Source organism: Lingula anatina, chromosome 2 (genome assembly GCF_051362555.1).
Source record: "Lingula anatina isolate TDL-2025a chromosome 2, LinAna3.0, whole genome shotgun sequence".
Taxonomy (NCBI): domain Eukaryota; kingdom Metazoa; phylum Brachiopoda; class Lingulata; order Lingulida; family Lingulidae; genus Lingula; species Lingula anatina.
Genome location: NC_141768.1, coordinates 2,513,483 through 2,529,839, shown reverse-complemented (window position 1 = coordinate 2,529,839; position 16,357 = coordinate 2,513,483). Strand labels below are relative to the sequence as shown.

At 34.7% G+C, this 16,357-nt stretch overlaps 1 protein-coding gene across 1 annotated transcript; it reads left to right on the top strand.

The window, feature by feature from the left end:
• The first annotated feature begins 1,295 nt into the window (after nucleotides 1-1,295).
• LOC106156258 (furin) lies at nucleotides 1,296-13,513 on the top strand. Its single transcript, XM_087006901.1, has 16 exons — nucleotides 1,296-1,490; nucleotides 2,016-2,121; nucleotides 3,875-3,952; nucleotides 4,154-4,264; nucleotides 4,723-4,833; nucleotides 5,134-5,186; nucleotides 6,086-6,171; nucleotides 6,522-6,700; nucleotides 7,191-7,400; nucleotides 7,566-7,666; nucleotides 8,117-8,220; nucleotides 8,619-8,751; nucleotides 8,969-9,176; nucleotides 9,590-9,686; nucleotides 10,250-10,396; nucleotides 11,304-13,513. Exons 1-16 carry the CDS (start codon nucleotides 1,423-1,425, stop codon nucleotides 11,537-11,539), a joined length of 2,028 nt encoding a protein of 675 aa, XP_086863027.1. The 5' UTR covers nucleotides 1,296-1,422; the 3' UTR covers nucleotides 11,540-13,513.
• Nucleotides 13,514-16,357: the final 2,844 nt, after the last annotated feature.

Sequence of the window (16,357 nt, the reverse complement as noted above, 5' to 3'; positions counted from 1 at the left end):
TATGGGCTTGTGAAGAAATTGTCAAAAGTTTTACTTGAAAAAATTACAGAGGCTATGGAGACCGTGTATCTGTACGATTTCGCACAATGCTGCAGGGCAAATGTAAACTGGGATTTTCATATAAAACGTTTAGAAATGCACCTACCCAGATACGCCAGACACTAAAACATCGAATACCTACATATGATCATCATAGCAGCTGGGTAGACATACAGTATGAATGCCTATGTGCCAGCACCGCCAGTAATTTGCAAGTGTGGCAGTCCCTTTTGGCCCGTTGGTTGCCATGGCAACAATATGGCTGACGCATTGATGTCCATGTACCTAGTAGGCCTACAAGCACCAAGCAACTCTGTGACTTTTTAAAAGAAAAGTATTCTGCAAACTATATGGTTTGTAGCAATTTTTGGTCAAGTATATGGTTGTTTTTTTTTCAACGTGAAAGGCTAGGAATGGAATAAAATGAAATTTATCTGCTCTTACAGTCATCGATTGTGCATTTTTGTCCTTATTATTTAGCACAGGACACTGACATTTAGCATTTAAATTAAGTTTCAGAGCTCTGAATTTCTGAAAACGACACATGGCACTTTCAATACTAGATAATTCAATTCCTAAAATTGCTATATGACTCTACTGATAAACTCATCGGGGTCAGTTCTTTGTGAAAGATCTTAGGTTAAGATACCAACGTTTGACAGTAACTAAAAATTGAGTTCCAACTTATCAAGATCATAATGGATTTTACTGTTGGACGATTGTGGACATTCACTCATATGCCTAAACTTGTTCGAAATAATTGAAGACCGGGTAAAGAAAATTAATATAGATTCATTTCTGTGTCACGATCAGCTAGTCACAAGGAGGAACAGATGGCTGTGAAAAGAGGACAACATCGCATACCATCAAAGTAAGGTTGGTTTGATAACAGTGCATGGTGTTTAATTCAGAAATAAATCATTTCAGATATCTATCTAGATTAATGAATAAGAACAAGAAGAAAACGAACGGTGTGTTTGTAAACATGATTTGAGGTATGGGTTTAGGATCTGTCAGTAGGCCTACCTAGAAGTTTAAAGAGGTAAAAAGGGTAGCATACGTTCTCTTTTCTGAAGATTTGTTTTATTATTCAAAACCCAATGCTGTTACATCTTCTATCCTTAGAAATTTAAAATTTGAATCTCATCACACATTTGATGCGGTCAAATATTAATGAATAGTGTTGGATACATATTCATGTCTTTTACTATGATCTTAGACTGCAGTGCATTCTCAAAATTGACACCTGCCTTGAGTATTGACCCTGCGCCCTCTTATCATGTTCGCCGATTCGCGAGTTTCCATTGGCTAACTGTGTAACCACAACCAGGTAGTAGTCGGATATAAAAAACGTCGCCAGCGTTCAGTATTAACAGCGTTCAGATGCAAAGAAGAAGGATGAAGGCACACATTTTGATATTAGTTTTTGTAACGCTTCAAGGTATCGCGAGGTGAGTACTAAATTATTTTGATAATTGGAAAGTATACTTATCTGTGTTCGTTCATTCTAGCCGAATGATAAACAATCATGAAGACATTGTAATGTACCTTATGTTTGTAAATACGAAGATTTTATGATAGTGCTATTTACCACATGTGGGCATTTTAAAAGTTTTATCGAAATGCTTTAGGCTGGGACAGTTTGGCTTGTTACAGTGACAGCTGAAGTTGAACACCGGTGTAACGTGACAGAGAGTCCCCCATATTGTCCGTTTCCTATTTGTTTGAGCAGGTAAGCCTCGCCCTAGATTTTGACCCTCTTAGGTCAGGCTAACCCTAACCATTATAAGTAAATAAAGGGCGGACTTTCTGTAACACGGACCCCCAGTTTCGTTACACCGGTACTAATATTGACAGTCCATCATCATGTTTTATCACTTTCTTTTTGGATATGAACATGGAGTACTAAGCTTGGTGCGCAAAACGGCAATATTCAACTTACGCTTACTAGATATCGGTTTGATTTAATATTCAAGGTCATTTGAGGACGAGAGGACACTGATCGTTCAATTTAAAAGTGACATAAGTGCTTCCGAGGTTCAGGATTTTGCAAAAAGATACGGACTGGACATGATGAATAAGGTTTGTCAAATCTTTTCTGTCCAAAAGTAAATTGCGTTTTGTAAAGTGTTCATCGCTCTGGTAACGTTTATGCTTTAAATAATGCTGCAGAACCGAGTTTCCTTTTTAAAATAAGGAACTGTTATCTATACTCCCCTAAAGCAATGCGTGAGATGAAACAGAAAATCATGTCATGAACCAATGTTCCTTATTCAACTTTTAAACATTTTATTACAAAAACTTACAGATTGTACAACCAAGGAATAAATTACCATAGTTTTTAAAAAGGTCATATTTTAGAACTTTTTGAGTATCTTCTGGATTGGAGGACGCACCAGTCGCATCTGTGCGTGGAGCCAAGAAGTTCTATAACCTTTGTGCAATTGATGGCGTTCCATATACGGTGCAAAGAAGGTGTTACTTCATTTTTGTTTTCAGAGTTATCCCTCAGTTATCCATTATTCTGAAGACATCCCAAGCTTTAATTCTCTATGTTTTTTAATGAACTCTAATCAGGACCGGCCACTGGGGTCTGAATCTGGTTCTCATATAACCAGAGTGCTGTTGCATTAGTTGTACGTGGGGTAGCATTATCATGCTTAAGCATAAATGGTTGATCATGGTCCCAAAAGATATTCTCGACAGAATTCTCTTCTAGTATGCAACGTTCTGTGTTAAGGTTCCCGTTGACCACTGCCAGCTCGCTTACGCAATAGTTACTCCTTACCATCTGTTCCCCAAACCCTTACGCGTCCATACATTCTGAAGACGCTAAGTATCATTGCCCAGTTATTGGCTGGTGTCCTTTTCAGTAAACCATTCGGCGGTCAAAACTCCCTCTATGTAAAAAAAAGTATCCCTTTCACTTAGGAGCCGCATATTAAAAATAATTGGTATTAAAGTATTTTAACTATATAACGCTTAGCGCTAGGTAAGCCAATGACCTACTACTAACATCCCCAGATTGCACGATGATTGTTTGTCTAGTTGTTGTGTTATAGTAAAATTTAAACAATGGGTATCCTTGTGGCAATGTACATGATTGCGGTAGGGGTGACACATTTTGCTAGGGGAGTATATATTTTGATCAAATGGTCTTGTCAATGTGAATAAATAATTTGGGTTTTGTTTTATCGCGTGTGTGTGTGTGTGTTACAGGCCATGTCGCAAGCCAGATTGAAATCCGTCAATATGTAAATATAGTTAATATGAACTAGACAGAACTGAAGTTTTAATTTGGCCTGTCCAAGCAAGATTAAAGTCTGACTAAGTAAGATTAAAATTTCAATAATACAAAAGAAACATTAAATAAATGTTTTTACGAAATAGTAAAAATACACTTGGCTTATTATAATCAGCATATAATGTATTATTTATTTATTTTTTTTTCATGGTGATTTTCACTAATTATATCTGTTTTAATACTTAAATTTCAAACTTTCCTAGATAGATTTAAATCTTGTCCAGTCAGATTTTAATTTCGCCTAGGCAGTATTGACATTTTGTTTGGGTCTAAGCCGATTTAAAATTGGCCTAAATCTAATCAAAAATCCAATTTAATCTGACTGGATTTCAATCTGGCCTGAGACATAAATGCGTTATACGTGATATATTACTGGTATTGTCATATTTGCTTTAATCATGTTTTTAAAAGATGTTATTTCTATTTGTTTTAAACAGGAGAAGTTATTCTCTTGTATTGTGTCTGTGTTGTTAAAAGTTTAAAACAGGCGGGTTAGACAGTTACATTTGTGTGTATTAACCTTTTATTCAGGTGTACGGTAATTACTATTCATTTCTGGACAAAAACCAAGACAGCGACTCCCTCACCTTACTAGCTTCTGATACAAAGGTAAAATGTTTTTGGATGTAGTTCAAACTATATAGCATGTTATTTTTAAAAATACCAAATAATTTATTTTCTTTTTCAAAGTGGCTTCGTGGACAACAGTTTATCTCAGTTGCAACATAGAGATATATTCACTATTAAAAGGAACTAATTGCAAATATTAAAAAGGCAACTGTTGCTGTTGCTATTAATTTGTACATTTAGGTGAAATGGGTAGATTACGAGACAGAAGAGATGTACACCCTGTTGTCTGCAGATGTTAACACTTGGGAAACCATAAAGGATCCAATGTGGCGAACACAAAAGTGGTATTTGGTAAGTATTTTCGCCAAATGGTTCAAAACTGTTAAAATACAATGGTAATCTTACTGCGTCATTTTGATCAATTTCAATTTCTTATATTAACTATTTTGTTTCATATGTTCGAGCAAAAATGGAGCTTCGGTGACTCTTTGAGTATTTAGGACACAGATGAAACAATGAAAATATTTTCCATTAAAGTTCTTGAAAAGAAACTGGAGGCGTTGGTCGTTGCCTTGCAATTAGAATTGTAGGCAAATGTACATGCATATTGTAAACTAAGTTTAAACTACCAAGTTCAAAGTATGCAGAAGTTGGTTTAGATAGAGAGAGACTTTAGCTAACATGCACGGCAAATTAAAGATTAGCAATGGTTGTTTGCGGTTACACGTACCTTGGAATTGCCTTGATTTGCAAAACGCTTATTGTTTGAATTTTCAGAAATGAAAAGAATTTAGTTACTTGTTTTTTAGAGTGAACAGCCTTTCAATGCAAAGAGTGGATGGGAACACTGTTACACTGGACGAGGGGTGACAATTGGGCTTTTGGATAATGGTGTACTGGACCATCCTGATTTATCGGTTGTAAGTTATTCTGCTCTCTCTCCCTCTCTCTCTCCAGCAAAAAACGTCGGACTCCCTTTTCTAACAGAAAATGCTAGATTCAGTCTACCATCCCCGTCAAGGAAAGATGTAAACCATGGCCAGCAGAAACATGCTCCCGCCCTTCTTGATAGCATGGACCTGCCAGTGCAAGTAAATATTGGCAGCTATTCTCTCCCTCTTTCTCTCTCTCCTCATAAGCGTATGTCACAAGTTTTTTTTTTTTAAATAAAAACTGAACATCTATTTATTTATAAGCTTTTATTATTAATCTTTCTAAAGGACAGAGCGCTGAGCAAAAACTTCTGGGGTAATGTTCCAGTTCAGTCAAGAAGGTAGGTTTAAAAACGTTTCTATTGAGCACGCACGTACACATGACTTGGAGCGTTTTAGATATTTCAGTGTAATTATGTGCAAATGTGTGACAGGGGAATTATAGTTGTTGTTTTTTTGTTTTTTTTGGCGATTGGTATATTTTGTAGGAGTTGGTAATGAGCGCTGTGTGTACTAAGATAAGATGAGATAATAACATGAAAATTAATGTGAGCTGTTGTTAAAAAATATAATATTATAAAATCCATTGTGCTCATAGAAATTCATGTTGCTGTTAGAAAAATGGTTTTGCTACGTGTAAAGTTTGCTTTGAATATTACCGTAGTCTGACTGTCATGACATTGATGACATACCGGTAGGCATGAACAAACTAGTGATTATTGTCTCCTGCTGTAGCACTACCTTATAAAACGGTGAAAGAGAGTGTCAATACATCTCAATCATCGCCCAGTTAAACTTTACAAGCGATTTTCGGTTGACATAGAATGATCTCAAGCGCCGTAGGAAGTAAAGTCTTTGTCGAGTCTTACAAATAATCGTGTCTATATGTTGATGTACCACGTAAGATATGTATACCAAGAAATTAAAAAATATCTACATGTATGTTCAGGTGAAGCTTTCAAGTTAGTGGTTAAATGACCCCAGGGATCGCCATTAGTATGCTGTTACAAAATTGTTTTCTTCAATTTTGCAACAGGCTATAATGGCTATATACTAGGGGCCCCTGTGATATCAGAAGGTATTAAAATGAGAGAGAGAGAGAGAGCGAGCGAGCGAGAGAGAGAGAATTACTGTCAATAATTATATGTACTGACAGAACCATGCAATTAACTTAACTACTGACATGGTACACAGTGTAATATCATCGCAATAAAAATTAAGTCTTTAGTTTACATTTCAGTCATGGCACCCAGGTGGCAGGAGTTGCATCGGCAAAATCGAACAATCTTTGCGGAATTGGAGTGGCACCTCAGGCTTCCATTGCTGGTAGGCTGTGTTAAATGTGTCACTTTTCCTGTCAGTCACTGGTAACTTTAATGGAATCATATGTAACTTTCCATGAAAATTGAACCCTAAATTAATTCCATTGTTTAAAATAAAACGTGGCACTTTTTTTGTAAAATACACGGCTCTGGACTTTCTATTTACAATATTGATTCAACAAATATGTAATTTCCGATTGAATCGTGCTGCTGTGCGCTGTAGCCAAACCTGTGCTTTTCCTTCATCAATTTTATGCATAAATCATTGTTCTGTATATATTTCTTGATGTAAAAGTTATTATAATGCACTCAAATGACTGATGATTGAATTAATTTCTCTAATACTTATTTCAGATTTGCGTGTATTCGGTCAAAAAAGTACACTTAAAACTACGCATTTAATGGAGGCCTTATCCTACAAGCCAAAGGACATCCACATTTATAGTAACAGTTGGACAATAAGCAACTCTGGGATTTCAGTTGGTGGACCAAAAAAACCTGTACTAGATATTTTGGAGGAGGGAACGAAACTGGTAATAGATCGAGATTTTGAACTTACGCGATGTTGTCACCATATGAATTATTTAAATAATACCTCAAGGAAATGATGATGTGTATGGAAATTATGAAAGTTTTTTTGGTCTTTGATATTGCTATCCTTCGGTTAAAGCGGCTACTAACCTCAGGGTAACTGCCCAGAGGATAGCGATTTTATCCAATGAACATCCATAGGATAGCTTTATCCAGCGTTGATGAAACTGGGGTTTAGTTTACGTTAAGGATTTTCTAGGTCTATAAAGTATGCAGGTCTATAGAAACTGCAAATGCACAGCTGATGCTTTCCAAACAATATTCTCATCTTCAAATATACAAACCATTCCAAGCATAATGCATTTTGTAATTACAAGACTGTGCAACTAACATTGTAGCCATTTAATGCTATTTTAGGAAGGCTTAACATTTCAGCAATTTTGCACTTTATTCTTAAGAATATATATTTATGACACTAATGACACGTTTCAGGGACGTGATGGAAAAGGTTCGGTGTATCTGTGGGGAACTGGCAACGGAGGGCCTACCGGTGACAGCTGCGCTTACGATGGCTATTCCAACTCAGTGTTTACCCTTGGCATTACAGCTGTGGACAGAAACAAACGTATGCTGAAGTCTGGTGAAAATTGCTCTGCAACCTTTGCTGCAGCACCATCCCAAAATACAGGGGGAACGGAAATTGTACGTATATACCGGCAGATGTATAGCTTCTCTGTCTTTGTCAGTGATCTTTCACTCTCTCTTGATATATGGTATCGTGTCTTTTGTAAATGATTGCGAGCTTGTACATTCTTCATGCTATGTGTTGGTGTTAGCTTTGATGTTCATTTTTCTTTAAAATTTCAGGTGACTACATTTGGTACAGACAAGTGCACAAAGTCTTTCTCCAGGTGCTCAGCCGCAGTGCCAATGGCGTCTGGAGCGATAGCTTTAGTCATGGAAGAGAAGTGTGTTTATTTTACTTGTGATCTCTCTCTCTCTCTCTCACACACACACACACACACACTAGGGGAGCTTAAGTTTGCACGCACGCACACCGCTTTTGTAAACAAACTAGATAGATAATTTATTTCAAACTTGAGTAGAAAGTACAAAGAATTTTTACAAACCCCACAATACACTTAATATATACACGATGTGCGTAACAAAAACAAATTCATAATTATTTTCAAGTTGGTCGGGTCAAGTTGGTCGAGTCATTATGGCCTTAATACAAGCTAATAGAACGATAACATAATGATAGCATTAGAAAAGAAAACATTTATTAAGTTGTGTTATAGGTTTACTCACTAGGCATATTACCACCATTGCTGCGGTATTTATCATTACAATGCATCTTTTATGAAAGGATTTTGGATTAATTAACCTAATTGCGTTAATAACTATTGATATTGTAGTCCAAATCTAACATGGAGAGATATAAAGCATCTTCTTGCACGGAGTGGAAGTAAAGATGGGCTCCTGCCGAACAACTTTGAAGAAAATGCTGCTGGCTACAAAGGTTAAAAGAACACTTATTACATTTTACAAATATAGGGTCACAAAAGGTAACATTTGCTTACAAATATTTTGAACCGAACTTATTTGAGAAAGTTTTGAAAAATTGCCGTAAGAAAAAAATTTCAAAATTTTCAGTTCATAAATTGTAATTCAAGCAAATGGGATGACGAATATTTGCAGGCAAGTATTTGGTCTAAAAGTGGAGATATTCAAATTACAATTATTTTGAATTAAGTCACAGTCATCAAATATTTTAGTGCATTATGAACCAGAATTATTTTTCTTCTGTGAGGACGAATATCACAAGAAGACAACTTGAGGACCTGCAACAGTAAGACTTGTAAAACGTGTCAGACATCCTTACACATTGCAAAACGAATTTCAATTTGATATTTACAGTGTCACCAACATTTGGGTTTGGTGAACTAGACATTGATCGCTTAATTAACATGGCACACCCTGATAACTGGTGGTCTGTTGGAGGCTGGAAAGAAATGAAACATTGTGTAGTGGAACCCAATATAAAATGGTGGTAAGTAGTGTCATAATAAGACAAAATTAATTTATACCGTACACGTAGTGCAATAATATAAAAAAAAATTTTTAGAAAATTTTTATAGAAAATTTTTTAACGTTCAGGTTAGTTAAAAAACAACCCGAAGGTGACAAAACGAGACTGTCGAAACGAGATATCTGTAGAAACTTAAGGAAATAAAATAAATTGTAAAATCGATGCTGGTTTTTTGTAGGCCGATAGGTATACCCGAAAGACTTGTCCAATTCAAAGTGCCGTCGGAGTGTAACATACAGTTCCTTGAAGATGTCCTCGTAGAATTTAACTTGACGTTTCCAAAAAGAGGCCGTATACAAATGCATCTTGTATCGCCATCCAACACTTTAAGATTGCTGCTACCAGGGCGTGTCAACGACATCTTTTTTCAAGACCTGAGTATCACGGTATTTTTACATTTTAAAAACCAATTTGATATACAGTACCTCATGCATTAGGATAGACTATAACTAATGCATACCTTTTCATCATTCTTTTGTAATACTATCTTCCAAGAAATATAAAGTAACTCCAATGATCTAAATAAGTTAATTGACCTTGCACAGATTTTAAATAGACCAACATTGGATAATGTAACAATTTGTACCGTATGTCAAATGTTAGGATTTACATAGCAGTTAACCTATCAATGTTGGAAAATATTTGGTAAGATTATGAATGTGAAAATACCCATATAAGGGCATGTTACACTAGTGATTTACGCTTTTTGCTTGGATACACCAAACCTTGAAAATAACGGATCTGTTTAAACTAAAAAAAGCACATACGATGGCAGTTAATAAGTGAGTGTGTTTTACAGGTCAAATCAGTTCAGTTTTGGGGAGAAGCAGTCACAAACGGTGACTTCCAACATTGGAATTTATATATAGTAGATTCTAGCAAGAGTGGAGAACAAGGTAAGGGGATAGTATTTAGAATTTTACATTTCTCAGCTTATTTCGACAGTGACTAAAGATACTGATTAAACCAACAATTAAATCTAAAGGTTAGTTTCCTTAACATGTCATACACAATACTCGTCCCTCTGCTGTTAGATTTACTTATAAGAATCAAACACTCACCTCTCAAACAAAGGAATGTTCAAGTTATTTAAAACTCTATCATCTATTCCTTAAAATAGGACTTGGCACATACACCGTAGTACTTTATGTCTCCTCATTAACCCAAGCGAATGAATAAGTAAAGGACAAGCACAAATATAGTGTCATTGAAAGGCCCCTCTAGTAAAGAATTGTGTTACTAATCATATAGCATTAGATAATGTTTAATTAATTAAAATTACGTAATGTTATATCATAAAGATAAATATCAAAACAAATAGTGCATAGTGCATTTGTGGGGTTGCAAAGAGGCTTTCTAAATGGTTTCATCATTCTGATTGGACTGAGTTTTCACTGAGCGTTTCATTTGTATACATCATAATAATTTTCATTGTTTTCCTTTGTTTCTTTGTAATAAGGTTATCTTCATTCCATGAAACTACATTTATATGGCATGGATAGAAAACCCATGGACCCCAATACCAACGATATTCCTACAAGCTGCCAGTTAAATGTAGCTGTAAATACAACACAGAAACCTACAACAAAGGATCCATTCAAAACAGGTAATATCACGTAAATGTCTAGATTTTTATGGGTTCAGGAATAAGAATAATTAATGATAAAACCACAATCACCATCTGCATAAATCCTAAGTAAAATAGGTGTTGAAATACGGGTTGAAAGCATAAGGTTTTGATGCAATTCTATACGTGTCTGCGATATTTTACATGTAACATTCTCAAACGCAACTAAGTATTACCATGGGAGGTTTATATCAAAACAGATATGGATTAGTGTTGTGTGGAACTTGGAACCTACACAGGGTATTTCATAATGTACTTAACAATGTGCTTGTTGCAAAAAAATATATCATTAATGATGACAATAAATAAATGTCTTAATAATCATTTGAACTAATCCACGTTTTCAAACATTTTTATAATTATAATGTTGTTCCAGAATGTTTTAAAAACGCTAAAATACTCAACAAGATAACTTTATTGTAACATTTTGTACAATCGTTTTTCGTATTTTTCTACAAGTTATTGTATACCATAACCTTTTCGTCAGCTGGGACATTCTTTATCATGGAGTTATTACATATAACGTTATCATAGAGTTATTCTGTGCCATAACCAAAATCTAACCATCTGATAACCTCATGAAAACGTTATTTGTTATCTTGGTCATTACTTAATAGGCATATTAAAAATAGTCACAAGTTACAGCAAGGAGGTACACAAAGTATCCAAGCATGCTGCAGAATGTGTTAAGCAGCTCCACGCGTGTTTTGCTTTTACGTATATTTCTAAACGCGTTTAGATACTAAACGTATTTTATATGTTTTTAAATGCTAAATGTTGTTTTTAAACTGACCCCGGCAGACTTTATGTCCTGAAACCTACCTGTGGTGTTCGCTGCCAGTAAATCTTCAATTTTATAACTCAGACGATTTTTTAAATATTTTAGGTAAAACTTGTTGGAAGAAGGGGTTTGCCAGTACACCAGACTCCAAGATCACTACCACCCTTCGCTTTGATGCTAAAACGTGCAAAGAAGATTGTACCTATTTTGAAGGTTGTAAAGCAGTCACCTTTTATAAAATGCCTTTTTCTCCTGATGGAAAATGCATATTATACGGGAGTGTGGGTAATTATTTTAGTCGTAATAAAAACGGTTTTTACTTTGAGCGTTATCTGTGCTAAAATGTGACAAACATACATGTATATGATATGCATGGATAAAAAAGATGCCATGAACTTTGTCTTAATTTCCTAAAATGTTTTAAGTTTCTTTTCTCGTAATTAAGCTAAACTCAATGCACTATCACTCTTTTTGAAATATCTAAATATACCAGATAAAAGTTTTACTGTCTCAGTAAAAGCGACAAGTCGATCCTCTGCAAAAATGCAAAATGTTCATCGTAATTGGCCTCTTCCAGGACCCTCCCCTCCAGCATTTTGAATCAAAGTCATTGAGCTCGCTTTTAGTGTACTCTTTGAACAATTTCTTGGCTGTGAAGTTTAATTCCATTGGATTACAATTTAGACGAAACATTTGATAAAAAAATCAGTCTCTGGTTCCCCGCTTTTTTTATCCACCGGACATACAGACACGATGTTCCGCCAGCTGTCACTTTTTTAAGAGGTAATGAACATTAAGAGGTAGCTGTCACAATTTGAAAGACAACTGATGTGATCCTATTATTGTTCTTTTGAGATATTATATTAAGATATTCAATCATTTGACAAAATAATTAGAAAATAATTAGATATATACTCCCCTAGCAAAAAAGTGTCCCCCCTAACGCAATGCGTGAATTGAAACAGAAAATCATGTAATAAACCAATGTTCTTAATTCAACTTATAAAGGGATGTTTTTCACAAAAATTTACTGATTGTACAATTAATGAATGAGTTAACCATAGTGAAAAGATCAAAGTCACATTTTGGTATTTTGTACAGAGTCATGTGGGTCGGAGGACACATCTGACGTTTCGGTGCGTAGAGTCAAAAAGGTATGTAATGTTTGTACAGTGATGGCGTTCCAAGCACGGTGCAAAGATAGTATGAGATTTTTTTGTTTGCAGAGTTATACCTTAGTTATCCATTCACCTTCCTTTATGCCATGAAACGTTTTCTACGAGGAAAGCGTACTGACATTCTCTCTTCTCTTGGTGTGGTTTCCTTCTGTCGGCTTTACCTAGGCAATCTTGCCCATTGTGCCTGTTAGGTTATGATGTTGTGTAATCCTCTGATTAATTATCAAGGACTAACCCAACCTTGTGGCAATTCGGCGGGTCAAAACTCCCTCCTATGTCAACCACTTGGAAAAACTGAATCCCTCACACTTACATGTAGGAACCGCATATTTAAAAAATGTTAGTGTTGGAGTGTTTTAGTGGTTACGCTAGGTAGCTCAACGTTGTTTTACTCACATTCCCAATTTACACGATCATCGGTCGTACATAGTTGCTATGCAATAGAAGCATTTAACTATGAGTACCTTTGTAGCAATGTACATAATTGCTGTAGGGGTGACACCTTTTTTGCTAGGGGAGTACATATATTGAAATGCAATTGAATAAAAAAAACGTTCATAAATCTCTTAGTCTATATAAAGATTAAGTAGCGTTGCTTGCAATTAATTGATTATTTTGAAGTGTTGCTTCTTTTTTCTGTTGACGAACGTGCCCAATGAATATAGTAGCCATACATCTTACAAACAGAATATAGTAAATCAGTGAATGCCAAATGTAGATCACTGTTGTATTCCGTACGCTATATATTGAATGGGTATGTAAATGAACACGTATAGTAGTCGTAAAGTAGTATATATATATAGTTGGAGCATGTCAAGGAAGAGGTAATGCTGGACTCAATCAAACTACCTGACTGTTAATTGTACCACCTGAGACGCGTGGCAAATGTGATATGTACTGCACTAGCACTTGTAGCTTTTTTTATTACTTTTAAGAATTTAAAAATACAAACATTCCGTTCTGATTTAGCCCTCTACAAAATGCGTTTTAGCCTGGACGAGAATCCTTTTAGACTATGCAAAATAGCCAATTGACCTATATTGTAATTTCAAGCTTTATTGTCTAGATACATAAAATGTTTCCATAACAATCTCATATATGTACCAGGGTAAAAATAAAGATGTAGTTTACGCTTAATCTGCTCTTTGTGCATTTTACATTTTAATGACAAATCATTAAAATATTAAAAGCAGTCTCTACTATGCCTTTTTTCTCATGCCGCAATCAAAGGCTGATCAGAAGAGTGCCAGATAAATTACAAAGCACATCCAAGTTTTCCTTCCAAGGAACTGGTCAAATACATGTAGAATGAAACAATTATAAAAACAGTAGTAAATTAACTGGTCGATTAATACATGTTATTTAACATCTCTGAAAAATAACATCATAATACACTGAAGACGCTTTATTAAAAAAAAAATATGCATCGAAACATTAGTTGGAATGATATTTTTTCAAATTTTTGATATTTAGATTACAAACACGGGGAGAAACAACCATTTTCAGAGCCCACAAAGTTAAAAAAATCTATAATGATTTTTTGCGATTGACTTTGATTCTTCGACGTGCAGATATACTGTATTACACATTTAGACCTAAATACATCTTGGTTTTTATGTTATAATATTATATATTATATATAACATTTTAAAATTAAAATATAACTACAACAGATATCCAATTCACGATTTCAACACAATCGGTGTCTGTCGTGCTATATAACACGATAAAAGGTCTGCATGCCAATGTCGGAGTTTCTATTCTTACAGGCTTTGATTGATTTTGTGGCATTTGAAATCATTAAATCAAATAAAATATTATTTTCACTTAGATTTGAAAATCAAACATTTTCTTTTTCCGAGACCATTGTTTTAAACATTGGATTAACACAACGTATTGATATTTTACTAATGCCTACAAAGCAAAAGTTACTGTTAAAGGGCATACTGTTGCAGATTATTCTGCAGATGGACTTTGCTGAAAGCGTTTCATGCCGATCTTTGAACAAAGTACAAACTGCCTTCTCTCTTACAGTGCTATGAGTTCTATAGCCACTGGTATCGCTCACATAGAAACTGCATGTATTGCGACGTTTTCCATGCGTTTATTTTCTCTTGATTTTCTGTTCCCTAGTCTGGCCTTTTCATTTCTGTCGCCCAATTTTCATAGTTGAATGTCCATTTGTTAGCATGTAGCTCATTCTAGCATCAAAATGGCCACAATCCAAAGACAAACACATCTTATAGTTGGACCACTTGGCTCGGGGCAATTTGGTCTCTGCATTTGGTCATGATTTATCAAGACAAAATATTATGTTATTCACGAGAAAAGTAGGCATATTTGTGGTGCTTGAGAAATAAAGCATATTTTTATTTAAAGGGTTTTAAAGTTAGTTTTTTTTTTATAATCCAAGGGGCACTTAATTGGTGATCTTATTTGAAGTATTGGAAGTCTACCCTGTTTGTGCTCCTACTTCTAGTCTTTTATATCAGTTTGTCACTTTGACAGTTGTCATTCAAAAGTCTAGAAGAAATACCGATTCGATATTATCATTTTGTTTATTCATCAGTATAGGTGGTAATACATGCATAGTTTCATTATTTTCCATGAGTGTACTATGATGAAAAGTAACATACATGTACATTACTTATTTTGTTAGCAGTATCAGATTCTCAAAAATACTTTTAAATCATTTCACCTTAAAGACGTCCTGTGGTGATTTTATATATTGCCGGCAGATGAGACTAAAACAGTTCATTTTCCTCCTGACACAATTACGATATTCCCAAAATCACTTCACACAAAAGTGATTTATTATCTGGTCAAAAAAAAAAAAAAAAAAAAAAAAAAAAAAAAAAAAAAAAATGAAAATTTACAAATACTTTTCATCGTATATTAAATATTCCTGATCTATGTGCTCTACTTCTTTACTGGTGAATGTAATTCATTGCAGTGTTATTGGTGGTACTATTTTATTATATATAGAGATAAAAACAATATTTGATAAAATTGATATCTTAAACAATTGAACGTAATAACTGTAATACTTCAGAAGTGTGAAATGAAAGATAAAATAAATATTGTTGTACAGTCATCATGTGTTTTCAAGTTGTTCAACGCATATATTAAAGTCAAAATAGGATAAATACGATTTTGTGCTATCATACATGTACTTTCTCTTTCCCTTTTACTTACCATGCATCGTCACTGTGCAACAATAACCAGAATAAATAAAGCTCTTCTTCCAGGTCAATTTTAAAACATTTACTACACAGGCGGAATATACTGAAATGAACGTGTCACATGACCTGTCTGTTGATCGACAGTGCTTTATCTTTTTTATTACTCAAAAATAATAATATGATCGAAACGTTTGAACAGTACAATATGTCGATAAAGTTGGCTAAAAGAAATCGATATAAATCGGTGGTCCTCACATTACTTCAATACCCCAAACGACAGTTCATGTCGTGTGTCAAGCATAGAAGATTTTTTTTTTATTTCAAAGCTTTTATCCAAAGATGAGGATTAGGGAAAGGAACATTAAGGTAAACCGCTACAAGTGAAGTGAACATTTACCGACATGCCTCATCTGTTGATGTATGAGGTTGAGTCTACACTAACTAATACAGGTAAAAAAATAAGACAAAAATTTCAAGGAGTTACATATAGTCAATATATATATTTGTTTGACTAAGAGAGCTAAAACTGCGTGGTGACACCATTAATATGAATGCTTTTCTAAATAATCTAGCAGAAGACGATCGTTTCATATCTTCTTTCGAAGTGCCAACGTTAAGAAATTTAAGGGATGGGAGACTGGCTGAACCGCTCCTACCCAAATTAATTCAGGATGTAGTTCACTCCTTCCGACACCTAGCTCTATCAGTGCCAATTAATAGTACCACTTCTGTTTTTAAGGGCATGTTACTAATCTGTATCTTTTGTAGACTTGATGTCTTCCGTATTAAGTGCACTTAA

Excerpts from the sequence above, each read along its gene's own strand:
- LOC106156258 (XM_087006901.1), top strand. The coding sequence starts at position 1,423 with ATGCAAAGAAGAAGGATGAAGGCACACATTTTGATATTAGTTTTTGTA. Across the intron at positions 3,953-4,153 it reads TACTAGCTTCTGATACAAAG|GTGAAATGGGTAGATTACGA; the intron begins GTAAAATGTTTT and ends TTGTACATTTAG. Across the intron at positions 8,752-8,968 it reads GAACCCAATATAAAATGGTG|GCCGATAGGTATACCCGAAA; the intron begins GTAAGTAGTGTC and ends GGTTTTTTGTAG.